General features: G+C 46.6%; 1 protein-coding gene across 1 annotated transcript; it reads right to left on the reverse strand.

Annotated features, from left to right (window-relative positions):
* Window positions 1-585: 585 nt before the first annotated feature.
* On the reverse strand, window positions 586-26,582 carry LOC124033462 (protein FAM214A-like). Its single transcript, XM_046345490.1, is given in 16 exon segments — window positions 586-1,473; window positions 1,631-1,869; window positions 2,274-2,342; window positions 3,166-3,324; window positions 3,449-3,545; window positions 6,425-6,513; window positions 6,821-6,940; window positions 7,223-7,714; window positions 8,323-8,639; window positions 8,782-9,206; window positions 9,388-9,513; window positions 13,302-13,498; window positions 13,593-13,654; window positions 13,657-13,707; window positions 13,710-13,778; window positions 25,306-26,582. Coding segments are annotated over 16 exon segments (2,697 nt in total). The 5' UTR covers window positions 25,337-26,582; the 3' UTR covers window positions 586-1,319.
* Between the last annotated feature and the right edge of the window lie 404 nt (window positions 26,583-26,986).

A 26,986-nucleotide genomic window follows, 5' to 3' on the forward strand; every position in this document is an offset into this window, starting at 1 on the left:
TATATTGCATGATGGTAAATGTCGTTTTTTTTTTTGCTGTAATGATAATGGACTGCATCAGAAGGCTTTGGTCATCAAGTCCAATGTCATGAAATAAGATAAATTATACACATTCTTCCTTTGATGGACCATGATCCATAGGTTATATTGAAGGCCAGTGATTGTTGGGGAACTGCCACAGCTGAACCAGTGACTCTGTGGTTATGGAGCGTGGCCACCACCTGTGCCATGACCTCTTGGCAGTTGAAGCCTGCAGCAGTAGGCCTACACTAAGAAAGAAGGGTCAGGTTACATATATTAGTGAATTGCAGACAGAACAAAAGTGTTATTTAATTGACAAGGATTTGAATGTGGCTCCTCAGTGTGTATTCTTTGTCTTCTCCACAGGCCACTTGATCCTATACAGGACCAACCTGCTATGACCAATGAGGACTTAAACAGTCATTTTATACCACTGTAGAAATATTGACTCATTTTCATCATCTTTATCATATGTATAAGGACATGATGTGTTTTACATCAGTCAACATAACATGAACCTCAGTTGTCCAAAACACTCAAAATAAAAGACACACAGACACAATGCAGCTTTCAAGATTGCTTTAAGATATAGATATATTTTCAGATCTGAGTTCATGTCAAAAATACACATTATGATTTACAGAGTTTTGCACTAGATCATAATGCTGAGGATGATAGATGTCACATAAGCAGTAACTGAAATATTCATTTAAATATTAAATAACTGACGGTAAACAAAGAAAATTATGTAAACACTAAAGCTACATGTTACTCTCTATTGCAACACTTAAAATATTTGTTTTTGTAACAGTACAAAAAAAACAGAATATTCCTCCTTTTGATTTCCAGTCGTGGAAATACACAGTGCGCTTTTTCAATGTCTTCTTGTAATTTTCTCAGTCTCTTGATTGCTTGTTCTGGTCAGTCAGTGGTCCATGGTCGCTAATGTGTTTTTGATGTGTGTTTTAGCATGATTTTAATACATTTTCTACATGTATAAAGACGTGTTTGAGCATCACAGAAAACAGCAGGGTTCTGTAGGGCCAGGAGTTGTTCATGGTCAGATGGTCAGCAAAATCTCCAGGCATTAGGTATCTGGGACAGAGCCTGTCTGGACTGTTCCACACGAGAACGCTCTGAGCCCAGCTCTCTGACAGCTCTGTGGGTGTGCGTGTATACGTCAGTGTAGTTAGAGGAGTGTGTGTGTCAGTGCAGATAGAGGAGTGTGTGTGTGTGTGTCAGTGCAGATAGAGGTGTGTGTGTGTGTGTAAGTGCAGATAGAGGAGTGTGTGTGTGTGTCAGCAGCGCGGGGAGAAGGCTGGGTCAGCTGGGGACTCTGTGTAGGACTTGAGTTCGTAGGCTGCTCCACTGTCTACCTCCATAGACTTCCTACTGAACAGCAGTCTGATATCCCTGTGGAGGTACACTTTACCTGACCTGGAGGTCTGGAACCTGGATTGGGTGGGTGTGAAGAAAGAGCTAGATTAGTGCCAGTACAATGTTTTCCTGTTCAGTTTGGTCTTCTGTCCAGTCTTGACTAACAGGTCATCTATTTGACTGACAGGTGAGATGTGATTGATAGGTCAGCTGAGCCAGGCGTCTTTCTTACCTCAGGTGAATGAGGTAGCGCAGGATGCGTTCCTGGCCGAGGGAAAGGGCTTTCCTGCTGCTGCCGGGTGTGTGTGTGTTGTCTGGGATGCCATGTTTGTGTGAGTGTGTGCTGTCCCGTCGAACGGGGACAGAAAAGGTCCTCTGACGGAGGAAGGTCTGGTGGCCAGCAGGCATGGATCTCAGGTCATACACCACCACAAACATCTTCACCACCGTCTTATTGGGGTTAAATAAGGTCTGGGCGAGAGGGGGCAAGAGAGAGACACAGAGAGAGAGAGACACAGAGACAGAGAGAGGGAGAGACACAGAGGAGAGAGACACAGAGGGCGGTAGAGACACAGAGAGAGAGAAAGTGGGTGGGAGAGAGCAAGAGAGAGAGGGAGAAAGTTGGCGGGAGAGAGCAAGAGAGAGAGAGAGAAAGTGGGCGGGAGAGAGGAAAAGAGAAGGGGTTAATACACTACAGTAGTGATTTCTGAGAGAAAGGTCTCCCTCTCCTAGAGGAAAAGCTGGAAGGGGTTGGCCCATCTTACAGTTTGTTTTCTGTCTGGAGTTATTATGTCAGCAACAGTGACACGCATGCACACACATTTAAACAAAAGTCTTCAATGTGTATAATCCACAGAGTGAAAATCTGTCCTCACCACTTGAATGGTTCCTGATGGAGGGACGCGGTAGCCCCGTTTACCCAGAGTCTCCAGGTTGATGACTCCCTGTAACAAAACCAACACACACACTATTAATATTGATCTGCACAGTGAGCAGTAAGTGTGTGTGTGTGTGCGCACACACACACACACACACACACACACACACACACACACACACACACACACACACACACACACACACACACACACACACACACACACACACACACACACATCTCATGTTTCAGCATGATAATGCACAGCCCCATGTTGCAGCTCGGTGGTCTGTACACAACTCCTGGAAGCTGAAAATGTCCCAGTTCTTCCATTGCCTGCATACTCACCAGACATGCCACCCATCGAGCATGTTTGGGAGGCTCTGGATCAACGTGTACAAAAGCGCGTTCCAGTTCCCGCCAATATCCAGGAACTTTGCACAGCCATTGAAGATGGAGTGGGACAACATTCCACAGGCCTGATCAACTCTATGTGCCGCGCTGCATGAGGTGGTCACACCAGATACTGACTGCTTTTTCAGTCATGTGAAAACCATAGTGTAGGGCCTAATTTATTTATTTCATTTTTTTTTTGTACCTTTATTTAACTAGGCAAGTCAGTTAAGAACAAATTTTATTTTCAATGACGGCCTAGGAACAGTGGGTTAACTGCCTGTTCAGGGGCAGAACGACAGATTTGTACCTTGTCAGCTCGGGGGTTTGAACTTGCAACTAGGCTAACCTGCCGCCCCAATTGACTTATTACCTTATATGAACTGTAGCTCAGTATAATCTTTGAAATTGTTGCATTTATATTTTTGTTCAGTGCATATAAAGTGTGTGGGGGATATATATAATATGTCTGTGTATGTACTGTATGTGTGTCTCACCATGTATGGCGAGGGTGCGTTGTCGTCAGAGATGCTGTAGAAGGAAACGTCGACGGGGAAGGTCATGTGACTGGGGCAGAAGGTTCCGGAAGCACCCACCTCGGCCATGAAACCCTCCACCGACCCCAACGGCTCCAGGCGGTAGTTCAACACACACTCCTGTAACACACACACATGCTTTAGGTACAATGCATGTACACTTACGTGAGTGAGTGAGTGAGTGAGTGAGTGAGTGAGTGAGTGAGTGAGTGAGTGAGTGAGTGAGTGAGTGAGTGTGAGGTACCTCAAAGTTGCCCAGTAGACTGAGGCTGGCAGGTGGAGCACTGGCACTGAACAGCGGCTGAGGTTCTTCTGACTCCTCCACTCTCTTCACACACACTCTTCACAACAGAACACACAGTAGAGGGTTAAAAACGGGTTCACACACACATTGGTCGATTGATTCATTTGTTGAATCATGAGAATTAGAGATGGCTTACAGACCCTGCAACCCTCAGATGATTTGGACATGCACAAAATATGCTAATATCAGCCCCATGACTTGAATGGGATTTGTGCCACAAATGCTAAAATATTCCTATTTGGAAACAGTGCCCTGGGAAGCTAAACCCAAGCATGAATTGCTGTCATGCAGTCTAAATCTGAATTTATGATTCAACATGACTAATACTGTATATTCAAACACTATCAAACCTTAATCAGCTATGTATGTAGAAGCATCATCCCCGGTCAAACGGACCTCTAATCCCTAATCCACACAGTAACCCAGCGGCCAGATCAGAGCAGAGCAGGGCCTCTGACTGTAGAGCTGTGTACAGCTGCCATTTTGAGTTGAGCCTCAGTGTCAGGCCAGTAGCAACAGTATTAGCAATACAGCCGCCAGAACAGCAGGTGGCAGTGTGAGAGGACAAGGCTACAGTACAGTACAGTACAGGCCTGGACTGACTGAACACTGATGTCTAGTAAGAACATAATCTCACCTACCAGTTGGCTTGTTCTCTATTGAACCTCTAAGTGGTAGCAATTGAGTTTGAGGACAAGGTTATTAAGGACCTAAATCTGACCATGGATCTATGGTGTGTACATGAGGAGTCTAAATCAAATCAGACTTTATTGGTCACATACACATGGTTAGCAGATGTTAATGTGAGTGTAGTGAAATGCTTGTGCTTCTAGTTCCGACAGTGCAGTAATATCTAATAAGTAATCTAACAAATTCACAACGACTACCTTATACACACAAATGTAAAGGGATGGAATAAGAATATGTACATATGGATGAGTGATGGCCGTGTGGCATAGGCAAGATGCAGTAGATGTTATAGAGTACAAGGTATACATATAAGATGAGTAATGTAGGATATGTAAACATTATTAAAATGGCATTATTTAAAGTGACTAATGATACTTTTATTAAATCCATTTATTAAAGTGGCCAGAGATTTGAGTCTGTATGTTGACAGCAGCCACTCTGTGTTAGTGATGGCTGTTTAACAGTCTGATGGCCTTGAGATCGAAGCTGTTTTTCAGTCTCTCGGTCCCAACTTTGATGCACCTGTACTGACATCGCCTTGTGGATGATAGCAGGGTGTACAGGCCATGGCTCGGGTGGTTTATATCCTTGATGATCTTTTTGGCCTTCCTGTGACATCGGGTGGTGTAGGTTTCCTGGAGGGAAGGTAGTTTGCTCTCGGTGATGCGTTGTGCAGACCGCACTACGCTCTGCAGTTGCCATACCAGGCGGTGATACAGCCCGACAGGATGCTCTTGATTGTGCATCTGTAAAAGTTTGTGAATGTTTTAGGCGACAAGCTGTTGCGCCTTCTTCACCACGCTGTCTTGTGTGGGTGGACCATTTCAGTTTGTCTGTGACGTGTACGCTGAGGATCTTGAAACTTTCCACCTTCTCCACTACTGTCCCTCAGATGTGGATGGTGTTCTGCCTCTGCTGTTTCCTGAAGTCCACAATCATCTCCTTTGTTTTGTTGACGTTGAGTGAGAGGTTATTTTCCTTACACCACACTCTGAGGGCCCTCACCTCCTCCCTGTAGGCCGTCTCGTCATTGTTGGCAATAAAGCCTACCACTGTAGTGTCGTCTGCAAACTTGATGATTGAGTTGGAGGCGTGCATGGCCACGCAGTCATGGGTGAACAGGAGAGGGCTGAGAATGCACCCTCGTGGAGCCCCAGTGTTGAGGATCAGCAGGGTGGAGATGTTGTTTCCTACCCTCACCACCTGGGGGCGGCCCGTCAGAAAGTCCAGGACCCAGGTGCACAGGGCGGGGTCGAGACCCAAGGTCTCGAGCTTAAAGACGAGTTCGGAGGGTACTATGGTGTTGAATGCTGAGCTGTAGTCAATGAACAGCATTCTTACATAGGTATTCCTCTTGTCCAGATAGGCTAGGGCAGTGTGATGGCGATTGCGTCGTCAGTGGACCTATTGGGGAGGTAAGCAAATTGGACTGGATCTAGGGTATCAGTTAGAGTGGACGTGATATGATTCTTGACTAGTCTCTCAAAGCACTTCATGATGACAGAAGTGAGTGCTATGGGGCGGTAGTCATTTAGCTCAGTTACCTTAGCTTTCTTGGGAACAGAAACACTGGTGGCCCTCTTGAAGCATGTGGGGACAGCAGACTGGGATAGGGATTGATTGAATATGTCCGTAAACACACCAGCCAGCTGGTCTGCGCATGCTCGGTGGATGTGGCTAGGGATGCCGTCTGGGCCTGCAGCCTTGCGAGGGTTAACACGTTTACATGTTTTACTCACGCTGGCCTGTTTTACTCACTGTATTGTCCTCAAAGCGAGAAAAGAAGTTGTTTAATTTGTCTGGGCACAAGACGTCGTTGTCCGCGACGGGGCTGGTTTTCTTTTTGTAATCCGTGATTGACTGTAGACCCTGCCACATACCTCTTGTGTCTGAGCCGTTTAATTGCTATACTGACGCTTTGTTTGTTTGTTTGATTGCCTTGCGGAGGGAATAGCTACACTGTTTGTATTGTGATGTTTCCAGTCGCTTTGCCATGAATAAAAGCGGTGGTTCGCGCTTTTAGTTTTGTGCGAATGCTGCTATCAATCCACAGTTTCTGGTTAGGGAAGGTTTTAATAGTCACAGTGGGTACAACATCACTGATGCACTTGCTAATAAATTCACTCACCGAGTCAGCGTATACGTACGTCAACGTTGTTGTTTGGGGCTACCCGGAACATATCCCAGTCTAAATGTGTGTATGATGTGTGAGTTAGAGATCAGTACCTCTTCCCTGCGGTCCAGGGCAGTCCTTTACAGCTGGTCAGAGAAGAGTCCAGGTCAAAGTAACCAGTCTGAGTTCTCCTCTGAGGAACCTGAGAGAGACAACACACACATTTAATAATACAACACACACAACTGTACACAAAACTTTATTGGCAACATATCCATCAAAAAAACATTTTAAACACTATAGCATGACAGCACACACAAGTATTTAATAATAATAATAACAAAAACAAGCACCACATGAAACACACACACAACTTTAAAATGATTCCATTGTTATGAACAACCAAGTCAGCATCAACAGGAGTTTAGTCAGAGTATTCATACTATTGAGGAGAAGATGAGTCATGTGGCTCCACACTCTCTCTCTGTATGTGTGTGTGTGTGTCTTACAGGGCTGGAGAGCAGGGGCAGGCCGGTACAGGGGTGGAAGGCCTTGGTGAGGGTGGAGTCCAGAGAGTGACGGTTGTGTTTCCTCCGACTGTTACACGGTCTCAGGGGCGAGGGAGAACGCTACGGGGAAGAAAAAAAAACACACACTGGCTTTCATACAGCAATTCTCAACAAACATTTTAGACAAATGCCAAATACACTATGTCAAAGATCCTTTCTCAAAATCTCTTTGTACTGTTAATCAACATTTTCCAAAAGTGGTAATATCCTCTTTCACATAGGCAGGTTTTTAAATTGAAGTTTCTTTGTGTTGGACAAAATAAGCCACACGGATGACATTCAACATGTACTGCCGTGTGAGGTATTTTCTAATCAGGTGTGCTTGTCTATAGGGACACTCACCAGGACAGTGTTGGGCTCTGTGCCAAGGGGTGTGGTAGCAGGACCAGGGGGCTGGGGGACTTGGAACCTGGGGGGCTGGTTCTCATCCTGGAGACTAGAGGTCTGGGTTCGAGGGCTGCCCTGAGTCCGTGAGGTCGGAGTTCGAGAGACTGTCTGGGTCTGGTTGTGAGTCAGAGGTTTCATGTGGTTCTGGATGAGAGCAGTGGTCTGGGTGTGGGTGAGCTTGGTGGTCAAGGTATGTGCAGTGGTCTGGGTCAGGGTGGTGGTCTGGGTCACTGTTAGGGTCTGGATGGTCCTCAGGATGTTATCTTTAGGAGAGGAGGGGCTGGGCTCCTCTTGGGGGCGGTTGGGGTGTAAACTCTTTGGGGTCTTGGCCCTGGGACTCTTGGGGCTGAGTATTGGAGAGGCCTGGGGCTGGGGTAGAGGCCGTGGGATGACTAGAGGAGAAGACTGTGGCTGGGGTAGAGGCCGTGGGATGACTAGAGAAGAAGACTGGGGCAGGATTTGGAGTCGGGGGCTGACCTGAGGGTCTTCAAGTGTTGAACAGCCGTTCTGAGCTCTGATTGGACCGTCTGTCTCTGGAGGAGCACCAGCTCTGTCTGTGCTAGCAGGTGTGTGTGAGGGAGTGTGTGTGTCATGGCTGGGTGTGTAGCCGTTGCAGTGGCCACTGCTATGACTGTTGCTGCCTCTGTGTGTGGTGTACGTGTCAGTGCACAGCGTGTGTGTGCTGTGTGTATGTGGTTTGTGTAGCGGGCTGCTGCTGCGGCTGTGTGTTGGGGACAGAGAGGGGACAGACAGTCTGTCCTGAATCAGTCTGGTAATGTCCTGAACAGCATGAGACAAGAGACTACTGTCTCTCTCTCGCTGTCGGTCTCTCAATGCCTCTCTGTCTCTCAGTGTCTCCCTGACTCTGTCTCTGAGTCTCTCTCCATCTCTGTCCTCTGGGAGTCTCAGTCTGCGGCAGACAACAGGTTTCGGGGACAGCGTCTCCCTGATAATAGCCGCTGCGTCGCCAATGGACGTGTCGAAAGGGGAGGGCGGGGTGTCTTCAGTGGGCGGAGCTCCCTCTGGCTCTTTGGTCTTGCTGAGCGTGGTGTTGCCAAGGTAACTGCCCCGGACAGGGTTCTTAGTGGGGGTGTCAGGGGTGAAGAGGGCAGGGGGGAGATGGGGGCGGTCGGGTCGCAAAAGTTGAGGCGCTGAGCGATGCGGGCGATGACTTCCTGTCTCTCCTGGAGCAGCGAGCCAATCAGAGGATTGGTCTCAGAGGAGGGTCTGGGGGAGGGGCACCGTGGGGGCTCTGCCAAAGAATAAGTCTTAAAGGCCCGGAGGGCTTCGGAGCCACGCCCCTTGGAGCTCTCGGCCCCGTTGACGGCCTTCCCATAATCCTCTGTGGTGTGGGTGATGTCATTGGAGGGGTCTGAGGTGAGGGAATAGAGCCACCTGACAGTCTTTCCCCCAGGGGGGAGTGGCAGAGTGGAGGACAGCTTCCTGTGGGGGCGGGGGGGAGGGCCGTGGGGAGATGGGGAGGTGGTAGGGGATGATGTCTGCCCCTTATTGACCCGGGGAGGTCTGATCCATTCTGGCTAGAATGACCATGGCTGTCTGTGGGGTCCGGGCCTCTCTTACTAGGCAGGGGAGACTGGCAGGACTGGGGAAGGGGAGGCCAGAGAAAGGCAGAGCCGCTCTGTTGTGGCTCCTCTCGTACAGAGTCGGGTTAGGGTTCAGGCCTGGGTTAAGGCTAGGTGTCTTGCTGTAGAGGTTAGGGCTGAGGTTGGGCTTAAGGCTGGGGGTCTTGCTGTAGAGTGGGGCCAGGGTCAGGCCGGTGTGTATGCTACAGGCCAGGGTGGGGTAGGTGGGCTGACGGGGGAGTGACTGGACCCTGAGCCTCAGGGCAACACTCTGAGACACGTTAGGGACAGGGAACAGGTGCTCCGCTGGGGGCTGGGAGAACTGACAGACACACTCCTCATCTGCTGCACTGATCCTGTGGGACAGAAACACGCAGGCTTATAACTTGTGATCACATCAAATTATTTAGTTCACTTCGGAAAGTATTTTATGATCAACATTCAGTAACAATATAGAAAAATAATGGGGAAGTCGTTAAGAGGTTCTTTGTGTATTCTTGTGTGTGTTACCTGTAGAGGAAGGTGTGTGTGTATTACCTATACAGGATGTTTCGGGGTACAATGCCGTGAGAAGCACTGAGCCAGGCACTGAGCTGGGAGAAGAAGACGTAGGAACGAACAGCCAACAGCAGAGTCTTCTCCTCTATAAACCTATCACCGCTCCTAGAGAGAGACAGAGGGAGGAGAGAGAATCAGGCCTTTGCTTTAGCTAGCAATGGCTAAGGAAATTAGCATTAGCAACGATGCCAATGACAATTGTTTTCATGGTCAGTCTATAACTTTACAATATAGAAAGAGTGGGAGGCCCTGGTGCACAACACCAGTCTCAACGTCAACAGTGAAGAGGCGACTCCGAGATGCTGGCCTTCTAGGCAGAGTTGCAAAGAAAAATATATATCTCAGACTGGCCAATAAAAATAAAAGATTAAGATGGGCAAAAACACAGACAATGGGCAGAGGAACTCTGCCTAGAAGGCAGCATCCCGTAGTCACCTCTTCACTGTTGATGTTGAGACTGGTGTTTTGCGGGTACTATTTAATGAAGCTGCCAGTTGAGGACTTGTGAGGTGTCTGTTTCTCAAACTAGACACTAATGTACTTGTCCTCTTGCTCAGTTGTGCACCGGGTCCTCCAACTCCTCATTCTGTTCTGGTTAGAGCCAGTTTGCACTGTTCTGTGAAGGGAGTAGTACACAGCATTGTACCACACAGCGTTGTACCAGATCTTCAGTTTCTTGGCAATTTCTCGCATCGAATAGCCTTGATTTCTCAGAATAAGAATAGACTGACGAGTTTCAGAAGAAAGTTCCTTATTTCTGGCCATTTTGAGCCTGTAATCGAAACCACAAATGCTGATGCTCGAGATACTCTTATTTAATCAGAACAGTTTTCAGCTGTGCTAATATAATTGAAAAATGATTTTCTAATGATCAATTAGCCTTTTAAAATAATAAACTTGGATTAGCTAACACAACGTGCCATTGGAACACAGGAGTGATGGTTGCTGATAATGGGCCTCTGTACACTTATGTAGATATTCCATTTAAAAAAATCTGTAATTTCCAATAGTCATTTACAACATTAACAATGTCTACACTGTATTTCTGATCAACTTGATGTTATTTTAATGGACAAAACAAGAACATTTCTAAGTGACCCCAAACTTTTGAACGGTAGTGTATATACATGTTTTCTGTTTGATACGGCGGCAAAGTGGAATATTCCAGTTTTTGCATGTGCTACTAGCTCAACCTAGTCCTGACAAAAAGTGTGTGTCATGTGTACATACTGTAGTGGTACACGCTGCAGGGTGTGTACATACTGTCGTGGTACAGGCTGTAGTGTGTGTGTGTGTGTGTGTGTGTGTGTGTGTGTGTGTGTGTGTGTGTGTGTGTGTGTGTGTGTGTGTGTGTGTGTGTGTGTGTGTGTGTGTGTGTGTGTGTGTGTGTGTGTGTGTGTGTATACTGTCGTGGTACAGGCTGCAGGGTGTGTGTGTACATACTGTCGTGGTACAGGCTGCAGGGTGTGTGTGTGTACATACTGTCGTGGTACAGGCTGCAGTGTGTGTGTGTGTGTGTGTGTGTGTGTGTGTGTGTGTGTGTGTGTGTGTGTGTGTGTGTGTGTGTGTGTGTGTGTGTGTGTGTGTGTACATATTGTCGTGGTACAAGCTGCAGTGTGTGTGTACTAGAGGTCGACCGATTATGATTTTTCAATGCCGATACCGATTATTGGAGGACCTAAAAGGCCGATACCGATTAATCGGACAATTTTTGTATATTAAGCCTCAAATAAATAGCCTCAAATAAATAATGGAACATGTTCAATTTGGTTTAAATAATGCAAAAAAAGTTGGAGAAGAAAGTAAAAGTGCAATATGTGCCATGTAAAAAAGCTAACGTTTAAGTTCCTTGCTCAGAACATGAGAACATATGAAAGCTGTGGTTCCTTTTAACATGAGTCTTCAATATTCCCAGGTAAAAACTTTTAGGTTGAGGTTATCATTGGAATTATAGGACTATTTCTCTCTGTACCATTTGTATTTCATATACCTTTGACTACTGGATGTTCTTATAGGCACTTTAGTATTGCAGTGTAACAGTATAGCTTCCGTCCCTCTCCCTGCCCCTACCTAGGCTCGAACCAGGAACACATGGACAACAGCCACCCTCGAAGCATTGTTACCCATCGCTCCACAAAAGCCGCAGTCCTTGCAGAGCAAGGGGAACAACTACTCCAAGTCTCAGAGCGAGTGACGTTTGAAATGCTATTAGCGCGCACCCCGCTAACTAGCTAGCCATTTCACATCGGTTACACCAGCCTAATCTCGGGAGTTGATAAGCTTGAAGTCATAAACAGCGCAATGCATGAAACATTGCGACGAGCTGCTGGCAAATGCACGGAAGTGCTGTTTGGATGAATGCTTACGAGCCTGCTGCTGCTCAGTCAGACTGCTCTGTCAAATATCAAATATAATTATAACATAATAACACACAGAAATATGAGCCTTTGGTCATTAATGGTCAAATCCGGGAACTATTATTTCGAAAATAAAACGTTTATTCTTTCAGTGAAATACGAAACCGTTCCATATTTTATCTAACGGATTGCATCCCTAAGTCTAAATATTGCTGTTACATTGTACTACCTTCAATGTTGTGTCATAATTATGTCAAATTCTGGCAAAGTAATTACGGCCTTTGTTAGGAGTAAATGGACTTCACACAGTTCGCAATGAGCCTGGCGGCCCAAACTGCTGCATATACCCTGACTGCTTGCACGGAACGCAAGAGAAGTGACCATTTCCCTAGTTATAAGAAATCCATGTTAGCAGGCAATATTAACTAAATTTGCAGGTTTAAAAATATAATTGTGTATTGATTTTAAAGAAAGGCATTGATGTTTATGGTTAGGTACATTGGTGCAATGACAGTGTCCTGCGCTTGTTAAATCATCACTCGTTTATTGAAGTTGGCTGTGATTCAAAGAGAAATTAATTAATCGGCCATTCCAATTAATCGGTCGACCTCTAATACATAATGTCGTGGTACAGGCTGCAGGGTGTGTGTGTGTGTATTGTCGTGGTACAGGCTGCAGTGTGTGTGTGTGTGTGCGTGCGTGTACGTACTGTCGTGGTACAGGCTGCAGGGGGTGTGTGTACATACTGTCGTGGTACAGGCTTCAGTGTGTGTGTATGTGTGTGTGTGCACGTACTGTCGTGGTACAGGCTGCAGGGGGTGTGTGTACATACTGTTGTGGTACAGGCTTCAGTGTGTGTGTGTGTGTGTGTGTGTGTGTGTGTGTGTGTGTGTGTGTGTGTGTGTGTGTGTGTGTGTGTGTGTGTGTGTGTGTGTGTGTGTGTGTACGTACTGTCGTGGTACAGGCTGCAGGGGTGTGTGTGTGTGTGTGTGTGTACATACTGTCGCGGTACAGGCTGCAGGGTGTGTGTGTGTGTGTGTGTGTGTGTGTGTGTGTGTGTGTGTGTGTGTGTGTGTGTGTGTGTGTGTGTGTGTGTGTGTGTGTGTGTGTGTGTGTGTACATACTGTTGTGGTACAGTCTGCAGGGTGTGTGTGTGTGTACATACTGTCGTGGTACAGGCTGCAGGGTGTGTGTGTGTACATACTGTCGTGGTACAGGCTGCAGGGTGTGTGTGTGTGTGTGTGTGTGTGTGTGTGTGTGTGTGTGTGTGTGTGTGTGTGTGTGTGTGTGTGTGTGTGTGTGCGTGTACATACTGTCGTGGTACAGGCTGCAGGGTGTGTGCGTGTACATACTGTCGTGGTACAGGCTGCAGGGTGTGTGTGTGTGCGTGTACATACTGTCGTGGTACAGGCTGCAGGGTGTGTCTGTGTGTGTGTACATACTGTCATGGTACAGGCTGCAGGGTGTGTCTGTGTGTGTGCATGTACATACTGTCGTGGTACAGGCTGCAGAGTGTGTGTGTGTGCATGTACATACTGTCGTGGTACAGGCTGCAGAGTCCATCGCTCCAGTAGCAGAGCATCTTGTTTGATCGCTGGGTCACTGATGGGGTCACTAGGGGGACTCTCGTCTCCATAGCAACAGTCTGGCAGCAGCATCACCTCCACCATGATGGGAATACTGTTCCTCCACAACACACACACCTCCGAGCGCACACGCCGCGCCTGCACACACTTGAACACACACACACAGACAGGGGAGGGTAAGTGTGTGTGTGTTACCTGGGGAAGTGTGTGTTATCTGTGTGTGTATGTTTGTGGACTTTACCTGTGGCAGTTTGTCGCTGCACTCGTGCCTGTGTAGGGGCGGCAGGGCGGACTTTGCAGGGGACAGTGCAGCCCCTCTGTGCGACCCTTCACAGAACATTCTGGGGTCCGTCCTCAGTGATCAACAGGGTCAGGAACACCAGGAAGTCCTCAGCATCGTACTCAAAGAACTCCTCCGTCACCACATCTGGAAGAAGGGGAAAAGGAAAACACTGGTCAGATACATTCTGACGGGGATACATTTCAAGTTACACATTTCAAGCAAGAACACGCATTCAGAGATCATAGACAGTGTAGAATGGGATAAGGCATGGAACTCAGACAAATCAAATGGCAGCAGGCTCCTGTTCTCTTGTAGAGTAGGAGACAACATGCTACAACACCCTGGCCCAGACTAACTACTAAACACAGACAGGAAGGGAGGAAGGACAACACTATTCCTGTTCTGGGGATCATTTTAGAATCTCCACGTCAGCTGAGTACAGAACAACACTCAGACAGAAAAAGAACTGTGTGTTCTGCTGTAGTGTCTGTCCGGTCAGGGTTGGGTCAGGGTGGAGCAACAGTCAGAGAGGTTATGTTCAAACAGAGCCCTGTCCTCCCTACAACCCAGCTCTAACAAAGAGCCTCTCAGCTGGCTCTGGGGGTCGCTGTGTGTCTAGTTTGTCTCCGTGGTGTGTGTGTCTAGTTTGTCTCCGTGGTGTGTGTGTGTGTGTGTGTGTGTGTGTGTGTGTGTGTGTGTGTGTGTGTGTGTGTGTGTGTGTGTGTGTGTGTGTGTGTGTGTGTGTGTGTGTGTGTGTGTGTGTGTGTGTGTGTGTGTGTGTGTGTGTGTGTGTGTGTATTTGAGGGGGTGTGTTTGTTTGTGTGTGTGTCAGGCAGTCACACACATTCTTCCAGGGAACTCCTCCCACGTGCTCAGAGCTGCTCTCTGCACATGGAGAAAGAACAGTCAACACAGACACAGAGTGGGAGAGAGACAGAAACAGCACAGACAACATGGATCAGGGAAGGGGGAGGGGGCTACAGTCAGCTGTAGGCTGAGACTTAGGGAGTTGGAGAGGGGTCGGGAGAGAAACCCAGCTTTGACTGGCTAGTGGCTATAGGACAGGTGAGAGTGAGAAGGGAGAGGAGCAGCCTATAGGACTTCCTATACAGTGATCTGCTCTGCTAACCCTCTGCTCCCTCCAAGTGGAGTAGGCTAAATGTAAAGATCTGGCAGGAGGGAAAGAGAGAGGGAAACAAAGGAGGGAGAGAGAGAGAGATCCTCCGTTCCAGTGGGATAGGCCAGAGAAATATGGGACATGGCTGCTCTGGTGTCAGCTTTCTGTTTTTAGTGTGTGAATGTGTACAGCGAGTGTGTATTATGTAAGAGGAGAGGTTTATAAAGAGCCGACTGACTGCAGAGCAGCACGCAGGTCTTATTAATAGAACTACTGCTGCTGTCCTGGAGAGGAGCTGGAACAGAGCCCACTGATCAGCTGGCCTAGTACACACACACACACACACACACACACACACACACACACACACACACACACACACACACACACACACACACACACACACACACACACACACACACACACACACACACACACACACACACGAAACATTAAACACACAGTGAGTGGATATATTAGTTGTGGTAGGCAGTAGTGTGAGCTTCTCCATGGTAATTCTGATTACCGTTACAGCAGGGCAGGCCCCTCTGGGATAAATATAACTACACTACAACTACTCAACACTAACCATACCCCCCACTAACACCAACCAGCATTAACCATACCCCCTAACACCAACCAGCATTAACCATACCCCCCACTAACACCAACCAGCATGAACCATACCCCCCACTAACACCAACCAGCATTAACCATACCCCCCTAACACCAACCAGCATTAACCATACCCCCACTAACACCAACCAGCATGAACCATACCCCCCCACTAACACCAACCAGCATTAACCATACCCCCACTAACACCAACCAGCATTAACCATACCCCCACTAACACCAACCAGCATTAACCATACCCCCACTAACACCAACCAGCATGAACCATACCCCCCACTAACACCAACCAGCATTAACCATACCCCCCTAACACCAACCAGCATTAACCATACCCCCTAACACCAACCAGCATTAACCATACCCCCCACTAACACCAACCAGCATGAACCACACCCCCACTAACACCAACCAGCATTAACCATACCCCCCACTAACACCAACCAGCATTAACCATACCCCCACTAACACCAACCAGCATTAACCATACCCCCACTAACACCAACCAGCATTAACCATACCCCCCACTAACACCAACCAGCATTAACCATACCCCCACTAACACCAACCAGCATGAACCATACCCCCCACTAACACCAACCAGCATGAACCATACCCCCACTAACACCAACCAGCATTAACCATACCCCCCACTAACACCAACCAGCATTAACCATACCCCCACTAACACCAACCAGCATTAACCATACCCCCCACTAACACCAACCAGCATTAACCATACCCCCACTAACACCAACCAGCATTAACCATACCCCCACTAACACCAACCAGCATTAACCATACCCCCACTAACACCAACCAGCATTAACCATAACCCACTAACACAGACCAGCATTAACCATACCCCCACTAACACCAACCAGCATTAACCATACCCCCACTAACACAGACCAGCATTAACCATACCACCCACTAACACCAACCAGCATTAACCATACCCCCACTAACACCAACCAGCATTAACCATACCCCCACTAACACAGACCAGCATTAACCATACCCCCACTAACACCAACCAGCATTAATTACCATACCCCCACTAACAACAACCAGCATTAATAACCATAACCCCAACTAACACCAACCAGCATTAATAACCATAACCCCAACTAACACCAACCAGCATTAATTACCATACCCCCCACTAACACCAACCAGCATTAATAACCATAACCCCAACTAACACCAACCAGCATTAATTACCATACCCCCCACTAACACCAACCAGCATTAATTACCATACCCCCCACTAACACCAACCAGCATTAATAACCATAACCCCAACTAACACCAACCAGCATTAATAACCATACCCCAAAATCCTCAAAATAGTTAGAATTAATCTAAAATAACTCTAGAAATGTGTCATTCATTGTAATGATTTTACATCTAACTAAAAAGTTTGGTGCAGAATATTCTCAATGAAAACGAGTCTCAATGAAAAATCAAAGATTTATTGAAGAATCCCTACTGTTGACCAATCCCTGACGAAGGGAGTAGACTTCGGCACCGAACTTCAGCTTGCCTCTAGGAAAAAAATGTTTGTCCGAACAACCGAAAAAAAGTTCAAAACGAACAAAAACATCACAAAATGTTGTCATATTATATGCACAAACTTTCCCGAACTGTTCATCTGGGAAGCATGCGAACACCGTAACACAAATACCACTACCTACAGGTTTCACCTAGGATTTTTTCAAGTTAGCGGAGGGATGGGGCATCGTAGTGGGCGTTGCCAATTGTGCAGCCTCCTACCAACATCTTTAAGGCCTCCTCTTGGCAGAAGTGACTCAAATTAGGGAGCCCCATGCCATGACATAAATCATTTTATTTTAGTAATAGTTCTCAAAGATAAAAATATATAACTTCATATTTTCTACAAACGTTATATCTTTAATCTTTTAAGTTCACTGAAAACGTTTTAGCATTAAAAAATGCATAAAATAATAAGTAATCATATTTTTTGGGAGTGGCGGCACGCATAATGAAAACACCACCAGCTAACACACCTTAACACACACCACCAGCTAACACACCTTAACACACACCACCAGCTAACACCTTAACACACACCACCAGCTAACACACCTTAACACACACCACCAGCTAACACACCTTAACACACACCACCAGCTAACACACCTTAACACACACCACCAGCTAACACACCTTAACACACACCACCAGCTAACACACCTTAACACACACCACCAGCTAACACACCTTAACACACACCACCAGCTAACACACCTTAACACACACCACCAGCTAACACACCTTAACACACACCAGCGAACACATACAGCCCTGAGGTTGCTCTCCTCCTCTGGTCATAGTGCATCTATTTTGCATGGGGACAAAGGGTTGCCCTGGCAACACACAGATCATGTTAATGTCCTGTCACGGGGATTCATTGTGTGCTGGAATGAGTTGGGTCTGTGTGTGAGCGTGTGTGTGTTTCCAGTGGCACGTGAGTCACATGTGTGTGACTCATCTATGACATGACTGCCTGTCACTGTGTCTGTGTGTGTCTGTGTGTGTGTGTGTTCTTACAGACTCTTTGTTCTCCATGAGGCCTAATCTGTGCCTCAGTGACTGAAAAGACAGCAGTCCAGCCCACTCTACAGTAGCTCTGATTTAAGTTACAAAAACACTAACCAGCCTACACTGTAGCAGCAAGCAAACAGAAAAGTGTTACAAAGATGCAGTTGCCTGTTCCATGTGATGTTGGCCTGCCCTGAAATCACATGTAGGAACAATAAAGAGAATAGAGTTTGAAGTTTAGCCATGTTCAATTTACAGTTTCCTGAAAGCTCTCTCTTTGTTCCCTTTATCTACCCCCCTTTTCTTTACACAAAGGGCAGATTCACAGCACACATAGCAACACACAGATGCCTTCTGATTGGCTTAGAGGGTTGGGTACAGTTCTCTCTTTCTGCTGCTGTGAACTCAGCTCCTCCGGCTGCTATTGTCTGGAACTCTCATACACACCAGGCCCAACAGACACGCACATCTCAAACCCTCATTACTAGCTGCTGCAACAGAAGGGCTTTCACACACACACCAGATTAAGCTTTTACTTGAGCCCAACTGCTCATTTAAAACACTACCACTAGTGATGAGTCTAACGAGAGCATTCAGCCTAGCTAAAGCTTTTAATCATGGTCCTGTGTGGTCTGGGGTCAGCTCTGAAGGCCTAGATGTTTACCATTACAGGTGACCCTGACCAGACTAGCCCTGATCATGCCCTCACTAGCATGGGTGCAAAGGTCTCCAGAGCCAGTGCTCTCTCTCTGAAGAAGCCCACTCTTTGTCCCACTAATCCTGATTGCGTAACTGGCACAGCACAGGGTAGTACAGGGTAGGACAGCCGGGTAGTACTCGCCGCTGTGTACCCACTATGGCCTCAACAGCGGACTCTGAGCACAACTACACTTTACTCTATAGTCTGTAGACTGATAGTCTGTGCTCTGCCCTTTAACCTCGGTTTTGAGGAGTTTACAGCCCCGCAAACAGCCACGTTAGAGAATTCAGATTGTGTATGTGTGTGTTTTGCACACTCAGCTGGTCTCTCCTGCTGGCTGAGCCGGGTCTATCTGGCCTTGGTTGAATGTGCGCATGCATATGCGAACCCACAAACACACCCCTCTGACCTACAGCGCTCAGGAGATTACATTTCTGACACAGAGGACACATTGAGCAACGTCAACAATGCTCCAAAGGCCATGGAAAGTGTGATAGACTTTTAAAGTACTGAACTGGAGCTGGCCAGCCATGGCCTAATATATCTCTGTAGGACTGACTGACCTAGCCAGGTCATGGGTGGTTCTTCTCTGCAATAGATAGAGGTCAGACGACTGACGACTCTGACATGTCGAACCCTCTATCTATCTGGCTATGAAAAGCCAACTGACATTAACTCCCGAGCTGTTGACCTCTTGCACCCTCTATAACCATTGTGATTATTATTTGACCTTACTGGTCTTCTATGAACGTTGGAAACATCTTGAAGAACGATCTCGCCTTAATGGCCATGCACTCTTAGAATCTCCACCCGGCACAGCCAGAAGAGGACTGGCCACCCGTCAGAGACTGGTTCCTGCCTTTCTAGATAGTTTTTCCTAGCCACCGTGCCACTACATCCGCATTGCTAGATCTCTGGGGCATTCGGCTGGGTTTCTGTATAAGCACTTTGTGACAACTGCTGTTGTAAAAAGGGCTCTATAAAAACGTTTGATTGATATCTATCTAGACTGGCGGCCACTTGCCAATGATATCTATCTGGACTGGCGGCCACTTGCCAAACTAGTTGTGCTTTAACCAATTCCTCTGTTGCTGGTTATCGTGTAGAGGCCAGCGTTAGATACAGGCCAGAGGCTACTGATAGTCGTCTATGCTCCACAATGTATTCAAACCTACATAGTGTCAATAGACAGATTTCTTTCCAGATGCCTTTAAACATGGGCACAGCACAGGCAGACCAATCATCTGGTTAGGAGTTGACCTTGTTACTAAAATAAAGCAACAGAACAAGCAGCAAGCTGACTAACCATGTGGGAGTTCATCTCAGATATAGCAACAGCATGTGAGTGAGAGAAGGCAACCATGCGTGGTGGTGGTCGGCCATGTTTAGAACAGTAAAGCTGTTGGCTGACTTTTGGAGGGAGGTGTTGTTGTTGGCCAAGAGGAATCTGACCCAGCAAGGGGACTCTACTCCGCTCCAACTATGGGGGTGTGTGTGAAATTGTCAATTGTCTGTTACTGTTACTTTCTCTAGTCGTCTCCTCTAAAGTGGTTTCCTCATCTTGATCTGCACTGATCTGATCTGATTCTGAACACATGCCTTTTTCATTCAGTGAGGAAGGAGAGAGAAGATGAGAGGAAGCCAATGTAAACTATTGACATGCAGCCCATATCACAGGAGCGGAAGCTAATATAGAATTTTGACATGCAGCCTATATCACAGAGCATCATATATGGGCCAGGGAAGGCATAGAGAGTGGTGCGCTCTGCTAATCCTTCCCCTGCCAGGAGGAAACTGAGCGGGCCAGATGGTTCCTACTGTTCCTGCTGAGCTGGCTGCCAGTTGGCTGAGCGCAACCATGGGGGAGGAGCCACAGGGTCACAGGAGGTGACCAGCATACAGAAGCTGATGATGTCACTAACACAGAACCGGTTGGCTCAACACACTTACGTCCCGTGCTGGTTCTGAGCAAGAGCAACCACTGAGCCTGAGTGTGTGTGTCAGGCATGAGCCCAAGCGACCACTAAGCTTGTGTGTGTGAGCGTGAGCCTGTATGTGTATACACACGTGTGTGTGTGTGTGTGTGTGTGTGTGTGTGTGTGTGTGTGTGTGTGTGTGTGTGTGTGTGTGTGTCAGGCCAGCATGAGCCAGATAAGACCACCACACTTACATAAGAGCATTACTGGGAGGACTGGTTGGAGCCGAATCACACGCTGAACTGGAACTGAACTACAGTACCGGCCAACACAGGAACCTGTCAGAGCACTTCTATGTTGGTTACATACCGCACCTTTAATAATAACAGGTTTATTATTGTTGACAAAAGAATAACAATAGGCATGTTTTTGAGCCCAGGGATCTACAAAGACAGTCGGCATGACACATTCAGCACTTAAAAACACAACAGAGTCCTAAACCCAGTGAACAGACGTGACTGACCCTTTCTGTGAGAACAAAAACACCTGTCGCTGTAAATGCCTGTCATTCTGTCTGGTTAGTGAAATAACATTACGCCTGTCCTTTTGTACCCGCCTGTGTGTATGGTGAATAACAAAACACCTGTTGTAGGTGAATCACTGCAAGAAGGTTGGCATAATAGTCAGATTGACTGTCTGATTGTTCTGTCGGACCTGGCTGTCGGGGAGAGTTCCCTCAACTCTGTGCTCTACTGGCTGTTCGGGGCCTTGGGGGATGGGCTAATTAAGCAATAAGGCCAGAGGGGGTGTGGTATATGGACAATAGGGCTGCTCTTATGCGCGCTGCAACGCGGAGTGTTAGGACACGGTCCATAGCCATGGTATATTGGCCATATATCACAAACCCCCGAGGTGCCTTATTGCTATTATAAACTGGTTACCAATGTAATTGGTATTAAGAGCCATAAGACTCCTGAACAGCTAATCAAAGGGATACCCAGACCCCTATTTTACGCTGCTGCTACTCTTGGTTTATAATCTATGCACAGGCACTTTAACTCTACCTACATGTTCATATTACCTCAATTACCTCGACTAACCAGTGCCCCCGCACATTGACTCTGTACCGGTACTCCCTGTATATGGGAGGGCAGGTAGTCTAGTGGTTAGAGCGTTGAGCCAGTAACCAAAAGGTTGCTAGATCGAATCCCTGAACTGACAAGGTAAAAATCTGAACAAGGCAGTTGGCCTACCGGGGAACAGCAGGTTGTCATTGTAAATAAGAATTTGTTCTTGACTGACTTGCCCCGTTAAACAAAAGGTTAAATAAATAAATAAATATATATATAGCCTAGGTATTGTTATTTTACTGCTGCTGTTTAATTAATTTGTTACTTTTATTTTTGTATTTTTTTACTTAACGCTTATTTTTTCTTAACTTCTTAAAGCATTGTTGGTTAAGGGCTTGTAAGCAAGCATTTCACTGTAAGGTGTTGACTGTTGTATTCGGCGCATGTGACAAATAAAATTTGATTTGATAATTATAGCAGTAAAAATAAATGTTTTGTCATACTGAAAGCCGTGGTATACCACGGCTTTCAGCCAATCAGCATTCAGGGCTCGAACCACCCAGTTTATAAGGGTGGGGGGGGGGTGTAATCTGTCTGAGGGGTGTGGACATCCCCCGAGATGCCTTGATAGACCTCCAACAGGAAACACCTCCAAACAAACAAAAAAACACTGATTCAAAGGCACGTTCCAGTAGACACTTATGTAAACAAAGCTTCGATATGCCTTCAGTGACCAAGAAGTTTCTGTTTGTTCCTCTCTTCCCCTTCCCATCTATTCTTCTTGTCCCCCCCCCTGTCTCTCCTCCCTTATTCGTTCCTCTCCAGAACCATGACTCATTGTGAGATCATGTGTGTGTTGTAGCCTATGTACTTAGTGTGTGTGTGACATTCGGCCATTTCCTTGCTCTTCTGTGACTGTTCTGCTATGGCTCTTTATGAGATCTGTTAAAGCTGTGTCTGTGTGCAATATGTGTGTTGGTTCTCCTATCGTTGTCCCCACAAGGATAGTAAAACAAGGGGGGGAACTCTCCCTCGTGGGAGGACAAAGGCTATTTTAAGTTTAGGGGTTAGGTTTAGGGTTACAATTAGGATTAGAATTAGGGCAGGGTTTCCCAAACTCGGTCCTCAGGACCCCAAGGGGTGCACGTTTTGGTTTTTGCCCTGCCCTTACACTACACAGCTGATTCAAATAATCATCCGATTGTGTCTGTCTCTCTCAGCCACCACAGGGGCCACAGCCACAACACTAGCCTACATGTTGAACAACAAGTCAGTCAGATGACTTCACTTATTAGGACTGAGCTAAACACTGCACTGTAATGGCTCCCTTTCCCTTACACATGGTTGCAATATAAAGTTAAAGAAAAAGCGCTTGTGAATCAGAATTTGTATAACAAGTAAAAGCATTAAAAAAACAAGAATGCGTTCTCTAAACATTCTCTCTGTTACGTTGTGGGTGTGTGAACCAAGACAGAGTAAGCCCACTGGGGTAAAGCCTAGAGAAACTAACTCCTGTCACTAGTTCAGCATAGGGGCTAGAATGCTCCGTAAACACCTTCCTCGCCAGGGAGATGAGGAGGAGAGGGGGTCTGGGAGGAGGAGGAGAGGATAAGACAAGAAAGGAGAGAAGAACGGGATCAGGACAAGCGGAGGAGAGAGAGTGTCAGAGGAGGACAGGGAGGGCAGTCTGTCTGTCTGCATTTTCAACCAGAGGAACAGTATGTCCCATAATAACAATAGAACAGTGGGAGCATCGGCTGGCCTGTCATATGGGAACTGCTCCAGAGCAGCTTCTATTGCAATTAGACATTATTAATAGAACCACCGTGACAGACCTACAGGGAGCCAACAGCACAGCAGAACACAGAATATATATGAGGGGGAAGGGAAAGAAAGGCTCAGCTGGTAAAGCATGGCACTTGAACACACAACCCTGGCATTGTGTGTTCGATTCCCACGGGGGACTAGTAGAAAAAAATATGAAAATGTCTGCACCCACTACTGTATGTCGCTCTGGATAAGAGTGTCTGCTAAATGACTCAAATGTAAATGTAGTCCAACTACAGTAACTTGAGATCCAGCAGGAAAAGCCAGATCTGTCTCTTTAGCTCAGTAAAAGTGTGTGTTGTTGGTTACAATTGACCAAGCAAAAAAATACAAATTGCTGTGTGTAGAACAGTAAGTGTGTGATTTAATTACTATATGTACAGTGTGTGTGTTTACCACATCCAAATGTCAGAGCCATGAACCCTGGGTTGTTTTTAAAGGTAAAGCCAGAGTCAGTGTGCAGGGGTGAAATCTCAGCCTTTTGGTGTCGGACAACATGTTTACACCCTGACATTGGGTAGAGAGTCATGTTACAGTACAGTGTCAGTAGGATGGGTGTGTAGGACACTGATGGTGTGGGGTTTGTTGTGTAGTAGGAAAAGCAATCTCTGATTGGGCTTCCTTTGTCTGACAGTGGTTGCTGTGTGACCACATCAAACTTCTGTGCAGTAGTTGCAGGTCCTGCCTATTGTCTGACTAGTGACAACAGGTCCCAGTACAGTAGACAGAGACCAAGCTAGTACAGAAGAGACAGGCCTATTTTCTTACTACAGAACTCAGAACAGTAGATAGAGACAGGCCTATTGATTGACTCCATGTTTGGTGGTAACTAAAACAAACTGAAGCTAAATGTCTTCTGATTGAAGGTAATGTGTTAAAGCCAAAGAGTATCAGCTAGCTGCTCTGAGCTCCAACTAGCTGCTGTTATGTTGTTGCCCCTACAAGAATCATAACCAACTTTGGATTAATGACAAGCATGTTGAAGCAATCACTACATTACTAGACTATGTCCAAGCAGGCAGACTAGGCTGGCAGGCAGGGGGCATACAATACAGTCCATGTATTACTAATAGAGCTGGCATTACAGACCACTGCTGCTGCGGTTGAATAAACCTGATATGAAAACAGACAAAGCTGGCTGCCCTGCAGACTTCATGTTAATCATACATCATGTAAACACACAGACAGTACAGAAGGCAGAGAGCAGATCGAAGTCTCTGTTCATAGTGATGATTCAGTCACAGTGAAGATGTTCAGTTCGAACAAAGGGCTTTGAGCATTGCAGCATACCCATACCAGAGACTGACAGAATAACGCAGAGCTCTCAGGCACACAAAAGAAGGAGCTGTTTTATCATGCAGTGAGTTGTTTCACCCTGTCAGTGTGATCTGCTGCGTTTTGTCCCCCCAAAACAGCTTTTTGGCAGAAATTACAAGATGACATTGTGTTGTTCTAATTGAACCATTGCTCAGATATCTGTAGCCATCTTGTTCACCTATCCATTGTGTAATTTGGCAGTCAGAATGTCCTAATTTCCGTGGCCTCACTGGCCTGCCTGGGTCAGGTTTACTTTTATCAACACAGGCAGGCAAGCAAGTTAATCAGCTGTTACATCATTCTCCCTCTCTGCCCGATACCTCTCCCTCTTCCGGGGGACTGCCTGGCTGGCTACATTCTGCTGATCCAACAACACACACAGGCCAACGATGGATCATGTCAATATGATCCTCATGACCCTTTTAGTACTGCAATGATGGACACCATAGTGAAGGCTCACACAGACGAATGCCATGAACAGTATAGCTTCTGTTGGCATGGAATAAATCCATGTAGATCAGCTTACCTCGCCCTGGTTTCATGTTAGCCAGTGTCATCTCGATCCCTCTGGGAATCTGGCAGCCTCTGTCTGTCTTCGGTCTGAAGACTCCCGTCCACACAGCCCTGACAGCAATATACTGCTGTGTGTGACTGTGCGGATCCAAATCTTCCAAAGGATTGCTGACTTATTGCATTAAGCAACAATACCAGCTGGGTAGCCTGTATGCTGCCAATCGCCCCCTGATTTACCCGACAAAGCAAGGCTTTGTTACCAAACTGCTACTGTACAGGTCCATCGAGTCAGATCCACTGTTAACTGGCCAACGAACAGTTGAGCTAGCTAGCTAAATCTGACCGTCAAACATTAGATTAGCTCCGAGTTATTGCTTCATCAACCACCTGGCTAGCCAACAAGGCATTGAGCTGACAATCTGACTGTCCACCCCCCAAAAATAAACGTCTCAAATTCCACCACCAAAACCACGACAGTAGTCCCGTCACGAAGCATCTCTCTCAGCTTGCTGTGCTACTGTAACCTCACCTATTTGGCTTAGCTACCGTGGCTTTAGCTAGCTGACCAAAAAAACAACACACAGGCATCTGATCTGATGCCGACCTTCTCAAACAAAACACCCCACCCGCAGGTAGAGTGATCACCTCCGATAACAATGGGCTCCGGACCTCGTTCAACCGATCATTCTGGAAAAACAGCCAACTTTAGCTAATCGCCGTATTGTCCAGAAGCATCAGTTCCACTTGTTGTCTTGAAACATAGTGAGGTAAAGTAGCCACGACCCGTGTCAGTTACATAGTTATTGTTGACTAGCTTTCTCTCAAATCAAAAGTTTGGCAGAAAACAAGCTGACCATTTATTTTCCAACTTGTCGCAGTGGCTAGCGAGCTTTTTTCCTTCTTCCAAAACAACGTTTCGCTGACTAGCGAACTTCGTCCAACTCAATAACATAGTACAGGCGCATACCGTTCGCAACAAAATTATATTGTGTGCTTTTTCTTATCATTAAACTCGTTGTTGTGCTCTCTACCCCTCTCTCTAGCAATGTCCCCGGGTCAAAACAGATCAGCGCAGTCTTTTCTCAGTCACGTGTCCCAACAACAGCCAGACCACTTTCCTGTACCAGTCTTTCCTGTGAACCTGCTGCGATAGCAACCGTGATCTAGAAACTTTTTGGTTACAGTTTGACAATGTGTCAAGATGACAACAAATACCATACACTAAACATGGTTCAAATTAACATTATAACTCTGTGTAGTGTACCTCAGTCCAGGCCAGGGTTGATACATTGTAGCGGGACGGCCACTGCTCTGTTTTGATTGGTGGATTGGATGCGCGTTCACGTCTGCACGTGGCACGTGTATTTTGTATGTGAACATTTTGTTCTCGGTGCCTGATGTGTTCATATACAGATTAGTGCTGCGTTGATGTGCTCCTCTGGGTTTTATATTTCGTAGTTGTGAAATACGACTTCGTTTTATTCATGTGCTTTTTGGTCTGAATAGTCCTTCAACCAATATGATTAGCACATTTTAGCTGGCCCGATAAACTAGCTAACGCTGTTTATAATAAAGTTAGTTGGCTTGTTTAAATTGTTGAACATTGACAATATGGTCAAAGTAGCTACATTTGTACCAATATTGGAGTTGTCATCTTTTGGTTGGCAATGCAAAAGGTCAGTGGTGAAACGTCA

The sequence above is a fragment of the Oncorhynchus gorbuscha genome, linkage group LG04, assembly GCF_021184085.1.
Source record: "Oncorhynchus gorbuscha isolate QuinsamMale2020 ecotype Even-year linkage group LG04, OgorEven_v1.0, whole genome shotgun sequence".
NCBI lineage: Eukaryota > Metazoa > Chordata > Actinopteri > Salmoniformes > Salmonidae > Oncorhynchus > Oncorhynchus gorbuscha.